The sequence below is a fragment of the Bombus terrestris genome, chromosome 2, assembly GCF_910591885.1.
Source record: "Bombus terrestris chromosome 2, iyBomTerr1.2, whole genome shotgun sequence".
Lineage (NCBI taxonomy): Eukaryota > Metazoa > Arthropoda > Insecta > Hymenoptera > Apidae > Bombus > Bombus terrestris.
Window position 1 is genome coordinate 3,752,269 of NC_063270.1, and position 19,843 is coordinate 3,772,111.

Genomic DNA, 19,843 nt, shown 5'->3' on the forward strand with positions numbered 1-19,843 from the left:
ATAGATCACTTCTTCATTTAAACTCAGTAGCAGACAGCAGTAAAGATTTTTCTCATCTCTTCTTCACGTAAAATGATATAGACATACATATAGAGAGAATAAGGAATAGAACAAAATATATAAATGTAACTCACAAATTTATTTATACAAAATTTTGTCGTTTAAAACATATTTTATTGCATAATTACAATGAACATTACACAAATATGTATATAAATAAATATAAACTTTGAAAAATACACATTGTTTTTAACAAACAATATTTTATATGTATAAATATTATATATATGCACATTTATATTATATTACATTGTATTATTACACTCATTGTATTATATTACATTTTAATTCCATTAACCAAATATAGAATAATAAAGTGTTTATAACAATTTCATTTTTACCCTCCTATTTGTCTTTGTTCAATTATGACCATTACTTAAATCCCAACAACATTGCTTGTACCACCTCCCCTTGTTGTAATACAGTTTTTTCTGCTTTACATCCTGGTAACATTAATAATGCATTTGCATTTTTACAACTAAGTAATTTACTACTAATTTGATTTCCAGTACTGTAAGCTAATGGCAAAGTATCTACATCATTCCATTTTAAAATTGCTCTTGCATACTCCGGACGTGGATCCAACTTGTAGGATGACATTAACTATCATCAAAATATAATTAAATACTATACAGACTAATAATTTGAAATACATAAATATATTACATACTTTTGCTGACACAATCGTTGGCGTGGAAAAGTCTTTGCATAATTGCTTTAGTAAAGGCAATGCAAATAAATTCATAGTAACAGTTGCAGAAACTGGATTACCCGGCAAACATAATAAATATTTTTTCTTATTTTGAAAAGAGCATGTTGCAAAAGTAGTTGGTTTCCCGGGTTTCATGTTTACTCGTCCTAAAATTTAAATGTTCAAATGTTTATTCTAATATTCAAAATTATTGTATATATATTGTATGTGTACATAATTATACTATTAAATAATGATATTACCGAAATGTATAGTAGCATTAAAATAATATTGCAAAATAGGCTTCAGCATATCTCTATCGCCCATTGATACAGAACCCGATGTTATGAGTACGTCGACTTGTTTTAGAGCATGTTTAATCTTATGCACCATAATGTTCTCACTACATAACATATAACAATTAAACTAAAATAACGTTTTTTAAATATATGAAATAAAATATAAATAAAAAAAAAACTTACTCGTCCAATGCAATGCCCATGTCCAAAGGATCAAAACCATTTTCCTTTAACATTGTTAATAATGTAATTTTATTACTATCATATATGTGTCCTGGCATTAAAGTAGTCCCAGGGCATTGTAATTCATCTCCTGTAGATAATACACCAATTTTTGGAAGATCAGTGACTAATATCTTTTCGTAACCACATGCAGCAGCAAGCCCTAATTCTATTGCTCCAAGTTTTGTTCCTGACATTAAAATTAATTCTCCTTTTTTAATATCGCAACCAATTGGCCTTAAAGTAAATAAAAGAAAGAATAACTATTATATTATTGTTTAATGAACATCATATAACTAAAAACAAGATACCTAATGTCCTGGCCCGGTTGTACTTCTGTCATAATTTCGATTTCCTCCTCCTCCATACTATCTGAAGTTCCCTTTAAAAGTTTAGTATCTTCAACTTGCACAACTGCTGTTGCATCTTTAAATAAAAAATAATAAGAAAATGGCAAAAAATATTATTCCAATTGAGAATATTAAACATACCATCTGGAATTGGAGCACCTGTATTTACTCTTACACATGTGCCACTTTCAAGTTTAATCGCAGTGGCCTATAAATTCATAATATTGAAATCTTATATTAGTTATATCAAAATACGTTGAAGATATTGCTTACAGTGTCTCCTGCTTTTATTCCACTTAGTACTTTCCTTCTGCCTTTTCCATCGCTTACTAAGACTGCATAACCATCTTTAATAGAGGCTCTAAATGGTGGTAAATCATACTTAGAATATAGATCACTACTCAATATCCTCCCATGACATTTTTCTAGATCCTCCTCTGATGTAGCATTCAAATTTAATAATTCTGCATGTTCATGTATTAACTGTAGAGCTTCTTCCACAGAAATCATTGGATATGAAGATTCTCTACAGCGTTCAACTATACTAGCTAAACATGACTGTAGAAAAAGAATATACATATACACTTCTTTTTACATATATTTATGTTTATGTCTATAGCATGTTTGAGTTATTGCCGAAATATCAAATATCTTATAAAAGGTATTTTTCATCCAAAATTTTATCTATCGTTCCATCTATAAAGAAATCTATGAGTAATATCTCTCCAAAAATCTTCCACAAAATCAATTTTTTTACATTCTGTATATTTCTTTTTTCTATGCATGAAAAGTTATTCATTCAATTAGAAGAAATGTTATTTAATAAAGCCTTACCATAATTTCATCTTGTTCTTGTGACAAGGGAATTTCTGCAACAATATTATTTTGCACATTTGCATGCATATCTTTTATTCTTTTCTTATTATCTCTAATTAAGTCAACAGCATGTGGTATAGCAGATGCGATTATGCTTAAGCATTCCTTTGCAGCTTTTGGTGATCCCGGTAAATTTATAATCAATGTTTTATCTCGTATTCCACATACACCTCTTAATAACAACATATATTTAAAATATACATTTAAAGAGTTCCGAAAAACGTATATTAATGAAAAAAAAATTATGGAGTGTGCATATAACACACATTTTGTAAATGCTTATCAACAAAACAAACTTTGTAAATAAATAAATGTTAGAAAAAGAAATAAGTAGTTACTTTTTTTAAAAAATAATATCTGTTATATTAGTTAGACTAAGAAGGAAGGCAACAAACATGTTAATATTACAACAAAAATGTTAATATTATCGTACTCTATAAATAATTACCCAAAAATAATAATAACAATATTTGTCATCAATAAAAATAATAATAACAAAAAAGATTTGTTATTTAACAAATTTTCTAATTTTTTAATGAAGTACTGTAACATATGCTAACGTTAATATAAAATATGAAAACACGACAAGTTAAAATAATGATATCAATGAATAATTTTCAAATATCTAATTTTATAAGAAAATTGTACCTAGATAACATAGCCAACGGAGTGATTTTTAGACTGGATATTAGCATAGCTGCAATTATTCCAGGAGCTTCCTTTTGAATAATATTTTTTGTTGCTTCAGGAGTTACATCTCTTTTAGAAAATCCTGTTCCACCAATTGTAAGAATAACATCTACTAGTCTACTATCGCTCCATGAAATTAGATGTTCCTATACATATAAAAATATACATATACATATATCAAGTTATGAAATTCTATACTAAATAATTACCATTATTGTAAATTCTTCATCAGGAACGATACTTTTATTACATATTTGACCTCTTAAAATCTTTCCAATATCAGACTTTTCATCTTTAATACATTGTTCTATTTCATATCCACTTTTATCTTCATTTTTATATTTATAGCAGCTGTCACTAACTAATGATAAAATTTGCAAATTACTACATATTACGGTGTTATTAAAGTGAATCAATAAATAAAATTTGTAAACAAATCAAATTTTGAACAATTGTAAAATAACAATGAAATAACAATGTAGTAACTTACCTGTTAATAATCCGAATCTTATTGAATCCATACTTTGTACGTAATTAACTTCACACGGATAAGTAAGTACTAAATAGTTAAATACTTGTCCGTTTAATAACACTAAAATTATGATAACATGAAATTAATAAAATTGGTATATAATATAATTGGTATATAAATTATAATCTCAATAAGTAAATTATTATAGTAAGCATACAGTATAACAATTTGAAAACACCAGATTTAATTAAAATAATATTAACATATGCATATATGAGTATATATTTAACATTTATGTTTTTAGATAACTTGTTTTTAAAGAGAAATTATAAGCTTATTATCTTTCAGTATTGCCAATCTTAGTTTTTGTTATCGTTAACGCATGCTCTATAGTATAATGTAAGTAACATACATATTTACCGCACTCATAATAACCATATTTATTATTAAATAGTGATAATTATATACGAAAACAACATCGCTGAGAATTATTATTTATCGGATCAAAAGATAAAATGATTAAAGATAAAAATATTAAACAGATAAAAACTAAGATAATATTTAGCTAAAAAAATGTACATAAATAAAGGTATATACATGTGTGTATGTGTGTGCGTATGAACGCGCATGCGAATGCATATGTATAACGTGACACTAAGGTAATTGTTATTTGAATAAAAGTGATATTGTTGTGTTAATAAATACATAATTTATTAAATTTTTAAATTATTGTTAATCGACTAAATAATAATTGTTAGCCAAGTAAATCATCATTATGCATAAGGAATCCTTTCGTGTATTATAAGTAATATTTTCGTTATCATCGTCGTTGCATCGTATATATGTCATATATACAAATTAATATATACAAGTAGAGATATTAACGTGTAAGTGATGAGCATTGTATAGTATAGTTTAGCCAACAAGTTGGCAACTTGATTATTTTATACAGTTGTGAATATAGGGAGGGGGTTAAAAGGCTGAGTGAATAGTACATTATATACGAAGTCGTAGTGGAGGCAGTGGAACGAGAGGTGTGTAAGGATTGAGAGATATTCAAAGATTTACAATCCTATTACTTTGTGAAATTTCTACCATAAAATTTACTTTTGTATGCGTCACGGAAATTCTTGTTAACCAAGGTAATGTTTTGATAATTAATTTCTATTTATTTATAAATATAAACAACACATGAGAAAGTGGAAGTTTATTAATAGCGACTAAGTAAATTATTTTGGCCTACTTACGTGAAAAAAATCCAAGATGGGAGGCACGACCACGCACTGACGCACACCCTTCACTTTAACCAATCAGAATGCAAGTTTCAGTTCTTAAGGCTAATAACCTTTGGCTTCCATTTTATATATACAAAAGAAACAATATAAGTATACAGTAGGAATATACCGTTTTCTAAAAACAAGAACATAGTTATTATGTTTTATAAAATTTATATAATTTAAAGAATATATATTTCATATACTGAATTCGGTTTCATAATATACTAAATAAATTATCTGCGTAATAACATATGAATGTATTAGCATGATACGTTAAATAACTTTCTAATTAAATTTCTTTTTTATTATTATTATGGTTTAAGAATAATAATAACAACAACAATAATATTAATAATAATATATTGGTTATTACATATAACAAATTTGACAACTCCCAGTATGTAGATTCAAAATATTTTTGGAAGATCACTTGTATTCTCAATATTCCATATGGATATTCCAACTTATATTCATGTGCATTACAGGATTATTAGTATAAATATTATATATATATTATAAATATTTTATAAAAAATATTTATTTTCTGATAACAAACAATTTTTGTAAAAACAGATTTTCGTAAAGTATTACAGCTAAATATATGCATACATTATTATATTTCTATATCTTTTTTAAGACCTACGTGTTTTTTTTCAGGTAATACGTGCACATTAATCTGTATTAATACAGTCTTCAATCGATCATAATTAATATTTTGTATTCAAATTTAAGGGATTTTCAGATATGATAAAATTCAGCGGAATATCTATTTAGATATTTGTTTTTCCTTTTATGCCATATCGAAACTGCAATGATTTTATGATTGTCTTTTATATTAAAATAATTCAATTTTCCAGTAAAACTTTCAATATGATCCTGTGTGATGTCAAAATTCAGCTTTGCATCAGAAATCAGAATTTAGTTCATACCTCCGCTTTTATTGTAATGTCTTGCTCAAAGTTTTAATTTTTGAATTTAATATAGTAATATGAAATAAACACAAAAGTTATAAATTACCAATAAAAAGAAAAACAAACAAAACTAAGTATGTAAATATATCATATCTCGATATTGAACGTAGAGTTAATGGATACAAGTAATTAAAAAAAAAATTACATATTTCATTTAGAATTAATAAGCTTTGTCATCTACATGTTTCTCTTAATCAGCTTCATATAAATTATAAACATCTCATTAAGCATTGGCAATCTGTAATCAATACTAATTTTGTAAACAAAAAAGAAAACTTATATACTTTTGGCATAGCTAGAATTATGAATACATTCACGTGGGAGATGATGAACCACCATAGAGATAATAAGCATCAAATAAAGCTTCGATTTATTGCTAGTAGCAAGTTACATATATGAGTACGAAGCTCTAATATTTGATAGGGATTCACGATGTCGACATAGAAATTATAGTATCATGGTGTTGGAAAACAATATTTTTTTCGTATCAAATTATGATAAATGATGCTATTTATTTTGTCTTTGAATTAATACTGTATCAGTTTTTTCATCACAGACTCGTCCAAAACATAACACTACCTTTACCCATTTGACACTGTTCTTCCATAATCAAAATCCTCTTTTTTATATGTGTTAATAGTAATAATCCAAGTCATCTGAATTATCTCTCGTAGATTAATACAAGATATCTTTTGTAACTTTTTATTTTACTGTACATGTTATGTATTTATTATAAGGTTTATTTGATCCCTCATACATTTTACTACTAATCCAAGTTTCTTTTTCAATCTTAATGTTTCTCTTCAATTTCTGAATAATTACACATGTTATGAAATATAAATTCATTACAGTATGTAGAAGCTATAGAAGTGTTTGCTCTTTTTTCATATTATAACTATCCAACAACAGTTTTGTATTTTGAATTTCTCCGTTGTTTAATTTTTGTTGCAATCTCATTTTTATAACGAATATCTGTGATATTGTTAACGATAACTGCCTGTGTCTATACATTATATTTGCACAATTCAAGGAAAATTAAGAAATCTAGACGATAGTTGAAGTGTGCTATCACTTCGCAGGCTCTATTTCACATGTCTTATTAATAAACATAAAAGTCAAGTAATAATACAGTTCCATGCTAGCAATTAAATATTATATTACTAAAAGGTACTATTTATGTATCATTCGATACATACATGTATTTGCTGTTCGGTAGTGAATTTATTATATAAAATAGATATTCTAAGGTAAAACTGATTAATTACTTTAATTTGTAAACGAGATTATTTTCCACTTATGCTATAATATTTTTATTTGGTAATTTGGGGAATAAATTGTATAAAGCAACCTATGTAAATTCTTCATCACAGAAAGTATATTTTTTAAAACATAGTAAATTGAATCCATTATTACTTGTTGTGCGTACAACATTTGTAAACAGTCCTGAAGTTACAGCAACACGATTCACTGATAAATATCAGCTATACATATATAATTCTTTTACTTTGGAATATGAAAAGTAATGTCATAGATATATTGCTTAATGCATTATATACATACATGCACGCGACGCACGCATGCACACGCACACATATCTGTATATCTTCGGCCTTTGATTATACATACAAAATAACCTTCAATTTATATTTTAATTAATGGTGACTTAGAAATTTTGTAAACTATAAAGGAAGCAAGAATGATAATTAAATATAGTGGAGTGTCATTTAAATAATGAAATTCTTGACTTAATACATCTCTTTTCATACCATTTATTTATTTTCCTTCCAACAGTAAGTACGATATTGTAGATTAGGAGGAAATAGGCTAGTTGATCTTATTAAAGAAGCCACAGTTGTAGCACATACATACACATATACGATACATAAATACTTTTTACACTTATAAAATATGTTGTAAATGAAAATTGTAATTAGTAATAATAATAAACATTCTAACTTTTTCTGATTTATATACAAATTATCTGGTTGTTTCAATATTATTACATAAAAATATGATTTACTTGATATAATTATTGACCAAAAACAATATTTTCATACAATGAGTTATAGCAATAACAAATTAAAAAATGGATAATGATGCGTTCTTTGGAAAAAATCTTATCTAATTTCACAAAGACTTCAAGATCCCTATTTTGGAATAATAAATATCCAATTTTGTATATAACTAGATGCACAAGATAATTACTATAAATGAAACTAGTACGATATCTAGGAAACTAACTTAAAACTAACCTAATTTTGTTGATCCCAAAGTTTATATACAAGTCTTTGAATATTTTAACAATTATACGTGACAATTAATTCCTATTTGTCTTCTCTTAACTGAGATAATAATTGAATTATAAATTTCAAATATTTTATATTAGAATCTAATGGAATTTGGAATTGGCATTGGAAAATAAGCAATATATCCTCCCATTATAACATATTCTTATAGTATCTTTTTTAAAAAGTTACAAATGTACAAGATTCAAGATATATTACCACTCATACATACATACATAAATAAGTACATATCTGAATATTTAATTTTAATGGCAATAATACGTAAATTTTATCAGATGTACAAATTAATGGCAAATATGATCTTTGATATCTTTGCTTGAAATAATGGTAATAGCTTTCCTATCAATTTAAAATCAAATTTTGTTTTCAATAAGAGTGCGAGCGTGCGCATAATTAATTTGTAAATTAAATAACTAATCTAACTTGAAAATTATTTTAATTAAATAATTTTAATAATGAATTATTATGAACTTTAGTTATCTGTTTTTAAAGAAATAACTTTGCGAAGAAACAGCTTCAAAATTCTTGATTTGTTTTATTTATATCTTTATTTAAATTATCTGTCATTTCAATATTCTATATGTAAAGTACTCACGAACGTCTGTCTATACAAATTAAACGTTAAGTTGAATTAAAAGTTAAGTTTGAGATGTTTTCGTTTGGAAATATATTATTATATTTATATAACAAAAAATAATTCATAGAATAACACTTGGAAGAGAACATTGCTAAGTTAAATTAAGTAAAGAGGTTTATATTATATAAATTTACAAAAACTTTGGGAGACACTATTATTTAATATGATCAAGATATCCTATATTGTAGAATTCATAATAAATACTATTTTAGAATATATGCAGATTATGTATGCAAGTGGACTTAGGATGTATAGTGATATCAGGTAATTGTTTGCTAAAATTACGACCACTTTTCCAACCAGACGAGCATCGTTCAAAGTCCAAGGTTATGTAACCGAAGCGTAAAAGTGAACCGTTTCTATTTGAAAGTATACGTGCGTGTTATTTTCAACTGTTTTAAACTTTTATCGTAAGCTAAAGTGTATTCTTTTTACATATAATTAGAAATAATTATTTAAAAATGATATAATTATGGTTGAACCTTTAGATAGCTTGTATATCATACTTGATTTTAACAATTTTGTTAGTTCTTACTGAAGTTAATAATCTTTCTTTGTTATGCGCAACAAGTACATAAATACAGACTTATAGAATGAAGCATATGATATATTCATGTTATAAGTGTGCACTTAATGTTTTCTAAAATATGATAGCTTATACATATGCACAGTAATGCAATAATAAGACGTTTTTTTTATACTTAAGAAATTAATAACTGGATAAAGTTTTATACGTACATATATAAAATCTATATATTAAAATATTTGAAAATTGCATTATTATTTTTTCTAACTTTTATTGAACTTTACATTAGAAATATCACTATATTTTATTAAATTATGTAACAAATGACACTAAAATTTTCACAAATATATTTGTACATTTAATTTGGATTTATAGTACCCAAAAATAAATTTTTACTGAAATATCAGAGAAATTATACAAATTATAGGCAAATACATATATGTATATCTTAAATGTGGAAAGTATATATGTATAAAGATTAGATTAAAGTTAGAAAAAAAAAATGTATTCTTTTTAAATACTAATTATTGTTACTATCGTTGTTATAAATTTGATTTATACTTATTTCAGTTTTATAGCATATAACTGGTGATATGGCGGAAGCACATTCAGCTGTAGCATTTAGTTTTTCTATTACTCATGAGGGATGGGATGTTAATTTTGATAGAGAAGTCTTACATTTGGTGTGGCAATCAGGTATCCGTTCTTGGAAGAAAAGATTTTTTAGATTTGTTGTAAGTAAATAAACATTAATTTAAAGTATATTTAAATAATATAGATAATAATAAATAAATAAATAATAATAAAGAAGCATTTTGAGGAAGAATTTAAGAAAGTAATTAAATGAATTTCAGAATAACTTGAGAAGTGGTGTATATCCTGCCTCCTTAGAAAGTTTATGGTTCACTATAGCTTTGGTAACTGCAATACATTTTGCTGGCTACAAAGTACCTTATGACCTTGTTGGAAAAGCTGCACCATATCTTTCAGGGTAAGTTTAATTATGTTTATTTAATATAATTTTTGTGTAATTGTTAATGGAATTAATAAAAGCTTATACTGCTGGTGTTTACATTGCATAGATCTTCAATATTAGCACACTTAGCAGGATCATTTATAGTTGGGTTGTTTTTGTGGTTGATAGTAATATATATAATGCGATACACCTTGAAGTTATTACTTATGTACAAAGGATGGATGTATGAGTCAAGAGAAAAAAGGTCTAATGCTTCAAGAGTTACTAAGTTGTGGTCCACATTAGTGAAGTTGTTCTTTGGATGGCACAAACCAATGCTGTATAGTTTTCAAGGATCATTGCCACGACTACCATTACCCTTAGTGGAAAATACAATGAAACGGGTTAGATTATAGAATATTTCGTAATCCTATATAAGCCGTGAGTAAGTACTCACTTTTTTAGAAAAAAAGATGGTCTTTCATATTTTTCCCCTTTTTCTCTAAAATATGTCAATTTAGTTATTTATTATTATGATATAATTAAACGTAATATTAATAAAAATATATATGCATTTAATTAGTACCTACGCAGTGTTCGACCATTGCTTGACGATAAAAATTATTCTCGAATGGAGACATTGGCAAATGAGTTTCAAAGAGGCATTGGTGTGAAGCTTCAACGTTATTTGATTTTAAAATCTTGGTGGGCCACTAATTATGTTTCTGATTGGTGGGAAGAATATGTTTATTTACGTGGGCGATCTCCTATCATGGTGAATTCAAACTTTTATGGTATTGATGCGATTCTTATGTATCCTACTCATGTACAAGCTGCCCGTGCTGCAAATGTTATTTATTCGTGTCTGCAGTATCGACGATTGATTGAACGCCAAGAATTAGAACCGGTCAGTATATAAATAAGTTTTTATATGTAAAATATTTTCTTCTATTTCTGATTAATTAAATATTTTTGTATTGATTATATATTAAATCATATTTTTAATAAATAATTATTTGAATTTATATTTATTATGATCTATTCATTACTGATATTACATGATTTCAATACCTTTGCTATGCCTTATCAAAATAATCCAGTATTTAAATCTAATTTGATAATAGATGGAAATTATTAAAATTTTGTTATATTTTAAAACAGTGTAATATATAAATCCTTAGGTAATACTTATTTTTTCTTGCAGATACTAATTCAAGGTTTGGTGCCTCTCTGTTCATGGCAATATGAAAGACTATTCAATACAACAAGAGTACCAGGACTTGAAACAGATAAAATTGTACATTATCAGGATTCTAAACATATTGTTGTATATCACAAGGGAAAATATTTCAAGGTCCTTATTTATCACAAAAGCAGAATTCTTCAAGCTTGTGAAATTGAAATGTAAGTGAAATATCGTAACATATTTAAAAATATTTCAGTCCTACTGTGATGATTAAAGATCCATTTTGTACATTATACATCATACAATTTATACATTAAGAATAATGTACAATACATTGTACATTATACAAATAAATATATGACAAAATTAGTTTTATTATCCAAAATGAAAAATAAAAATGTAAGATATTATACCTTCGAAGATTGATTTATTAAAAATTGTTTAAAAATTTGTGTATATATATATATACACATATTTTGAATTTTTATTTTATTAAAATATTTTATTTGTGATTTTGTTGTCTTCTATAATCTTGAACTTACTTCTAATTATAGAAATCACAGGTTTTCCTGCTTTACAGTAGAATAAAAAAGATTGTGATTTAAGAAAAATTAAAGTATTTATATTTAAAAGATGAAATAGTAATTAACGAGACACACTTATAATATATGCATTTACTCCATAAGTATCAATTTCATTTCATGTAAAAATAATTTATAATAGCATTGTCTCCTTCCACACCAAATACTTTTTTAAGAATATTTTTTTTATATAACATTGTTTAGAAAATATTTTACCATATTCACTTAAAACAGACATTCTGTATTCTTATGTACATATATTGTATTTTTCATTATTTCAGGCAAATGCAACAAATTTTAGATGATAAATCAGAACCATCAGAAGGTGAAGAGAAATTGGCTGCTTTAACAGCTGGTGAAAGAACTGCATGGGCAATAGCTAGAGAAGAATTTTTCTCGAAAGGAGTAAATAAAGCATCTTTAGATCTTATTGAAAAAGCAGCATTTGTAGTTGCATTAGATGATGTACCATATGTATACGATCCAGTAAGTGATACTAGAATTGTCCTATTTGTAAATTTGTATAACATTCATAATTTTTATACATAATTTTTATCATTAGGAGGATCCAGATAAATTAGATCAATATGGTAGAATTTTATTGCATGGTAAAGGATATGATAGATGGTTCGATAAATCATTTACTTTATGTATAGGAAATAATGGCAGAGTAAGTGATATTACATGAAAATATTATTCGAAAGCAATATAGTACAATTTATAAATAATTACTATATATTGCTATGTTTTACAGACTGGCTTTAATGCAGAACATTCATGGTGAGTATTTTATATTAAGATACGTAAAAAACAAAAATATGATTAAACTATATAAACTATACAAGAAAGTAATATATAAAATAAGCAAATAATTGAAAGAAAAACATTTTATGATGAAATGAGCACATATATTATTATATATTAATTATATTTTTTCTGACATAAACTGAATACCTTTTGTTAATATCAACAAAATTGATTTTACGATAAATGTAGAAGCATTTTGAAGCAATTATGACCTCATCTTATAATTCTTTGCATATAAATGATATATGATCATCCACAAAAGTCTTCATACATATAGTAAGAAACTCATTTTTATGAAATAAAGCATATACATATATGTAACGATGTATATGATAACATATTTATTTCTTAACATACAAAATAATAATAAAGCAACTCTTCATCATCTTGGCAAAGAATGTTTTGACTTTGCAGCAAAGTTTTATAACATTTAATTTTAATAAAAATGTGCTTTTTATAGGTTGTATAAAGATTTTTGTGGGTATTCGTATATTTAAAAGAAAAAGAAATTTCATTATTATTATTTTAGTTAAATTATTTTAGTTATTAAATTTAGTTATTTTAGTCAAAAATATTGCAATTTAACCTCCTTAATCTCTTAATACTTACCTTGCCAGGGCCGGTCAAACGACTGATTTCAAAATTTAATTTAGAATTGTACTTTCATTGTTATTTCTTCTGTTCATCTAACTTTATGTAAATTTTTATATTATTTGAGTAATCAATTTCCCAATTTTTGTTAATATAAGAATTAAGAATAAAGTTGGATGAATAAAAGAAACAATAATGAATTGAAATTAATTTTAAATTAAATTTTGAAACCGTTCATTTATTTGGGTCCAGTAAGGTTAGTGTTCATCCTTGTATGACAAGTCAAATTATCGTTTATGATTCATATAAAGTGTTAACACAAAGCTGCAAAAAATTATTAGCAATCATATCATATGATAGTATCATTTTGTTTGTTTTTTATTTTTTTGTAGGTCATTCAGCTTTGACCATTCATTTTTTTTTAATTTTGTTTATATATAAACGATGCAAATAAACAAATCCCATCAAAATTCGTAACGAGCCCCCTTTACTCCAAATTCTCCATGAATGCTTCTAAACGAATAATATTTCAATATTGTTTTTGTATTCTCTGTTCTTTACAAATTTAATACAACATGTAATGCAACAACAATGTTGTATTATATGTTATTATCTGATATATATAATCTTACATACCAAAGATTTTATGTAAGTACGTTTTGAGTAGGATTTTAAATTGTATATGTATGTAATGCTTTGCACAGATCACAAGTGATATTGTGATGTATTTTTATAATCTGTTATTTAAAAGTTAAATTAATTGACTATCAATATTTTATTTTGAATATTAAAAAATCATAATACATTGAAATTGATACATAATGATAAGTAATGAGCAGGGCAGATGCTGCAGTGATGTCACATATGTGGGAGTACGTGATATCTCAGGAGGTCACCAATAGAGAGTAAGAAATTAAGTTCATAGCTTTTAGGGTGTTCTTCATGTCTTTTGCTTTTCTTCCCTACTCTACCTACCCTTCGTAAGCTAATTGGAATACATTATTTGAAGATAATTGGAAGATTCATGAAATTTATTCAACTTTTACATAACATGTTCTTATTTTTAGGAATATCTATTTAACACAAGTACATAAAATATGCTTAAAATTGATCAAAAATAAAATAAAAATATGATTATATTTTTATACATGCAATTGTTTAATATTTTTTTATAATTTATTTCTATGTATGAGTAACTCTTAGTATTACACATTTTGTGTAATTCTTAGATATAAAGATATGGATCTCTGAAAATCTGTAAATATTACATTCTTTTCATCTGTTTTATGTATACATCTTTATCATTACTGATCCTATTAATTGATAGAATTTTAATATCTTTTTTATGCACAATAATTAAAATAATTTTGTTTACAATATGCTTGTTAGGGCTGATGCACCTATTATGGGATCTCTATGGGAATATGTTATCGCTAATGATGTGGAAATGGGGTAATTCTTTTTCTTATATTTCTCTGCCTTTAATTATCAAATGCAACATAAGTATTCAAATAATTATTATTCTTAATCTATGTACATAATCTAATAACTATTTTTTACACTTCATGCATTAACAACTTTCTTAAAAAGCTCTTGGTGTTTTATTATGTAATTATATTATATTGTTTGTGCAAATATGATTTACTAATATGTGTTCATATATTTAATATAAAATTTTACAACCTTTTCATATTGCATATTTTGAAAGATTGCTCAAATGTATTATAGATATAAGGAAGATGGATATAATAAGGGAGTACCAGAGTTCACACCTCCACCTCCTGTTCGACTTCAGTGGGATTTGAATCCAAAGTGCATAGCCACAATTGAAGAATCAAACCAAGTAATAGACATGAAATTGAAAAATTTCTTTTTACATGCATATTTACAGTTATTTTCTACCAAAATTCAAAATTATTAATGAATCCATGACTAAAATACTAACTTACATTTGATATTTCTGATTTATTTTGCACAATAAAAAGTTGATTATATTAAGAACATTTTTAATTATCAGGTTGCACAGAACTTATTAAATGATGTCGAATTACGCATTTATGTACATGATGCGTATGGTAAAGGGTTTATGAAAGTTAATTCGATGTCACCAGATGCATACATACAAATGGCCTTACAGTTAGCGTATTTCCGTGATTCTGGCAAATTTAATTTAACTTATGAAGCTTCTATGACTAGACTATTTCGGGAAGGAAGAACAGAAACTGTGAGGCCATGTACAATTGAATCTACGAATTGGGTAAAAGCAATGGAGAGTAAAAATGCAACTGTAAGTAATACTATAAAATTTATTTGGAGTGTAAACATTTTTATATTACAATTTTTCAAGCTGTCAGGAACAAGTTGTTGCACTATTAGGCTATTTGGCTATTTAAATTTTTAATATTGGTCAAAATCTCGATTTCTCGAATTTTTTATTTCAAAAAATTCATTCAAAGTATTTTATGATAATGATATTCAATTCAATAATCAGAATGTAATAGTTAATTATCAGGACATAATTTGATATGAAATTAATGTTTTTTATAAACGGGTTTACTGTAAAAAAAATCTTTAATGTGCTACATTTAATATGTTATACTAAAATAGTTCTATTATATTAGAAAGTTTGATAATTATTTACAAAGCAGATGGCTTTACCGATTTTGAATGATGTTAAAATGTCCGTATTTTTATATGATCCTAATTTACGAATTTATTCAATTAGGGTAAGAAAGAAAAATCAATCAGTTAAGGATAGATAAAAATCAATCCGATTTGGCATAGATAATTGTGGGATAATAACGCTACTGTGAAATAATTTAGGGTATTAAATAATAAGACAAATACAATTCATAGTAAGTTTTATATTATATTATTGATATTCGAAATTGGAAAAGGCGATTATTTGATTATCGAACTTATATTATTATCGAAACAGAAAGTTTTGCAAATATCTTGGAAGCTAAAATCGAGTAACGGTAACATGTATAGAGGGAAAAGTAGTTCAAAAAGTAGTTCAAAATGTTGACCTTGATAACATATCTCAAGATTATTGAAATTGGTGAAGTTGTTCGGTTTGTAAATAATTACCGAATTTTATTACTATTATAATTAATTATGTCAGAAAGTTCTTCTATCATAATTTAAGAATAGAAATTTATTGAATCTGCTTTCATATCAACTTTTAATATTTTCATACTCTTTGTTAAGTATTAACTTTTATTAAAATACTAAAATGCCTTGATATTTATATAGAGTACAATTAATTAAAACAGAGTCTAACTAATTAACTATATAAATATTTATAGTAACATAATTTCTTTTCGTGTCTTTTAAACAATTTGAAAAAGTTAGTTTTATTTAACTCAATTTATTTATTTTAGTATTATGTAATTTATTTTATATTCTTCTTACAGGTTGAGACTAGGTATGATTTATTGATGGCAGCAGCAAAACAGCATCAAAAAGGTTATCAAGATGCTATGTGTGGTAAAGGAATAGATAGACATTTATTTTGTTTATATGTAGTATCTAAATATCTAGAAGTAGACTCTCCTTTCTTAAAGGTAATGTTTGCAAGAAAGAAATATAATTATATGATTTTTCTCAGAGATGTTTCAAAGAAATTTTCCTTTAGGAAGTTTTAAGTGAACCATGGAAATTATCTACTTCACAAACGCCACATGGACAAACATCATTAATAAACTTGAAAAAACATCCAAATTGTATCTCTGCAGGAGGTGGCTTTGGTCCTGTAGCTGATGATGGTTATGGCGTTTCGTATATTATTGCTGGAGAAAATCTTATATTTTTCCATATTTCATGCAAACGTAATTCTCCAGAAACAGTAAGCAGTCATATAAATTATTATTATTATGTAATTACTTCATACATAGCTAAAATACTTATATAATTATTTTTAGAATGCAGCTAGATTTGCAAAACAAATAGAAAAAGCATTAGCTGATATGAAGAATCTGTTTCTTGAAAGAAAAAAGCTGCAAACTCAAAAGAATGGTTCTACATAATTATTCTGCAGCAAAAAGAGATGCAGTTACGTATACTAGTGGAAAATTTCAATTTTAATCCTTTTTTCTAAATGTTTTAAGATGATCCCTTTACATATTCAAAATGTATCTTTTGTAACGTTGTCTGCAGAAAGAACACTAAACATTAATATTTCATGCTCTTTAACAGCGTACATTAAATTTAAAAACGTACAAAGTTTAATTATATTTATTTTTATAATAAGCATTTTATGAAAAACGTTTTTGGATGGAAAACATTTGTAAATTATAATAATAATGATTAAAAGATATTGTCATTAAACTTTTATGAAAACTATCTTAGAAAAAAGAGATATATACTGCTATTTTTATATTTTATATTACTCTCAGGAAAATTGTTATAAATGAGGTTATTGTAAAACTTATTGATTGAAGATTGAACGTTTAATAGTAAAGTTTAGTACACAACATAGAGAACAACTAAGAAACGTAGTATGAAATTTTCAAACAGACTGCTGTTTGAATAATAAAATTGTGTATTCATTATGCAATGAGAATAGTATTAAATTTTGTAACCGGTTTCATCTCTTCTATATAGTAGAAGATCGAAAGTTTAATTCATTGTATAATTAAGTTTTTTATGATATAAATAAATAAATATATATATATATTAAATTACTTTATATATATATATATATATATATATATGAAGTAATTTAACATTTTTAACTTTGTACCAATTTTATCAATTATACGAGTTCTAATCATATTCAATATAACTACAGAATGATTATTATTAGTGAAACCATCAGAAATTGCGAATATATCTTAAATCATTATTAATATTCAAATACTGTTAGTATTGCAGTATAATCAATCAATAATTACTATTTTTATATTTTAGATGTGAAGAAAAATTATTATAATTGATTAACAATAAGTTTTATATTAACTGCGTATTAAATATAGCGCGTGTTATTTGTAATACAAAATATATATATATATGATACAAAATGTGATATACATATATATATATACACATATATATTATATATATTTTATATATATAATATATATATATATGATCACATTTTGTATTACAAATAACACACACACACACACACACACACACACACACACACACACACACGTGTATATGTATTTATATTTAGTTTTAGAATATATTAAATAATATGCCATAGATCTATATATGCAACCTATCAATGCAAAATTTTAATGTTGTAAGTAGTTTATATATTATTCATTTTATTATATCTTTATTAGAACTGTATTTCAAGGTACTGGTGCTTTTATAATTTTATTACTCGAATTTACAATTTTAAGATAAATATGTTATTCTATTTGATGTAAACAGAAAAAATGAAATATACGATAATAAGATGCAACTATTTGGATTTATAAATATTCGGCATACCTTGAACGTGGAATAATTAAATGATCGTAATGAACAAAGGAAAAGAAATGCATTAATGATACATAAAATTATATCTTTTGAAATACCTGAAACTTAAAAGTAATCAGTTACTATATTACATACAAAACATATTCACAGAGGCAATATGAAAAGATCATTCAACTTTTTCATTTAAATATTTCTAGTAATTATTTTTAAAACGTTATGAGGACCAAATACTGACTAACTATTGAAAAGATGTATTACAGACTTGAATATCTGGGAATTTTCAGAACTCAACGGTGGAAATAGTTTTTTCTCATGATAATTTTTTGATGGTATTTCAAGGCTACTAGTATTTTTTTAAACAAAATCTGACAGAATTATATATTTATTATTCAGTGTTCTTGTAGAACAGGAAAAAACAAATACACCGACTTTAATAACCACTCAACATTTAATCTTGACATATTTGCGTTTGAAATGTATGTATCTATAGATTATGCATATATATGATATTTAATTATGCTCGACAGATAAATTTTTCGGTTCCTAGACAAAATTTATTAACTTTTCAAGTGCTCAGATAAAAGTCTAAAACCTAAAGAATTAAAAAATTTAACAATTCATTAATTTATAAATATTTTTAAATTATTATTTTAGGTTTTGATTTATCAATACTATTTATACAATAAGGTGAATATAAATATTGTCTTATATTGAAAAGTTGTCTTTTATATCGAATATTTATTGTAAGTCATACTTTTGTATATATAATTGATATAAGCTATAAAGCGTATATATATTGTTAAATTATTTTATTCTTTGAATATTTTTCAAAATACACGCTTATGTAAGGGAAAGTAGAATTTATATGTTACACATAACATACGAAATGCGGTGTGATAAAAATATTTCGTCGGAA

General features: G+C 25.3%; 2 protein-coding genes and 1 long non-coding RNA gene across 11 annotated transcripts; 1 reads left to right on the forward strand and 2 right to left on the reverse strand.

The window, feature by feature from the left end:
- Positions 1 to 152: 152 nt before the first annotated feature.
- On the reverse strand, positions 153 to 4,996 carry LOC100647398 (gephyrin). Of its 3 annotated transcripts, none has more exons than XM_012318374.3 (12): positions 4,908 to 4,996; positions 3,679 to 3,780; positions 3,398 to 3,549; positions 3,147 to 3,334; positions 2,457 to 2,670; positions 1,896 to 2,180; positions 1,764 to 1,830; positions 1,584 to 1,698; positions 1,234 to 1,509; positions 1,015 to 1,154; positions 731 to 918; positions 153 to 663 (listed from the first exon to the last, which is right to left on the reverse strand). In XM_012318374.3, the coding sequence occupies exons 2-12, from the start codon at positions 3,707 to 3,709 to the stop codon at positions 433 to 435; spliced, it is 1,887 nt and encodes a 628-aa protein (XP_012173764.1). In that variant the 5' UTR covers positions 3,710 to 3,780; positions 4,908 to 4,996; the 3' UTR covers positions 153 to 432. The 3 variants fall into 3 exon arrangements, with proteins under 3 accessions (XP_012173764.1, XP_012173762.1, XP_003402227.1); XM_012318372.3 differs by lacking the exon at positions 4,908 to 4,996 and adding an exon at positions 4,081 to 4,209; XM_003402179.4 differs by lacking the exon at positions 4,908 to 4,996 and adding an exon at positions 3,878 to 4,036.
- Positions 4,621 to 18,910, forward strand: LOC100647521 (carnitine O-palmitoyltransferase 1, liver isoform). Of its 7 annotated transcripts, none has more exons than XM_048409716.1 (16): positions 4,621 to 4,802; positions 9,948 to 10,111; positions 10,232 to 10,368; positions 10,460 to 10,736; positions 10,916 to 11,239; positions 11,537 to 11,736; positions 12,381 to 12,585; positions 12,662 to 12,769; positions 12,854 to 12,879; positions 14,337 to 14,402; positions 14,887 to 14,949; positions 15,226 to 15,340; positions 15,515 to 15,784; positions 16,914 to 17,063; positions 17,135 to 17,344; positions 17,421 to 18,910. In XM_048409716.1, the coding sequence occupies exons 2-16, from the start codon at positions 9,971 to 9,973 to the stop codon at positions 17,523 to 17,525; spliced, it is 2,397 nt and encodes a 798-aa protein (XP_048265673.1). In that variant the 5' UTR covers positions 4,621 to 4,802; positions 9,948 to 9,970; the 3' UTR covers positions 17,526 to 18,910. The 7 variants fall into 7 exon arrangements, with proteins under 7 accessions (XP_048265673.1, XP_012173756.1, XP_020723235.1 ...); XM_048409730.1 differs by having other exon boundaries at positions 4,676 to 4,694; XM_048409724.1 differs by lacking the exon at positions 4,621 to 4,802 and adding an exon at positions 8,966 to 9,115.
- LOC125385878 lies at positions 6,256 to 7,790 on the reverse strand. The gene is made up of 2 exons (XR_007225606.1): positions 7,675 to 7,790; positions 6,256 to 7,587 (listed from the first exon to the last, which is right to left on the reverse strand). It is a non-coding gene; the product is annotated as an uncharacterized LOC125385878 (long non-coding RNA).
- Positions 18,911 to 19,843: the final 933 nt, after the last annotated feature.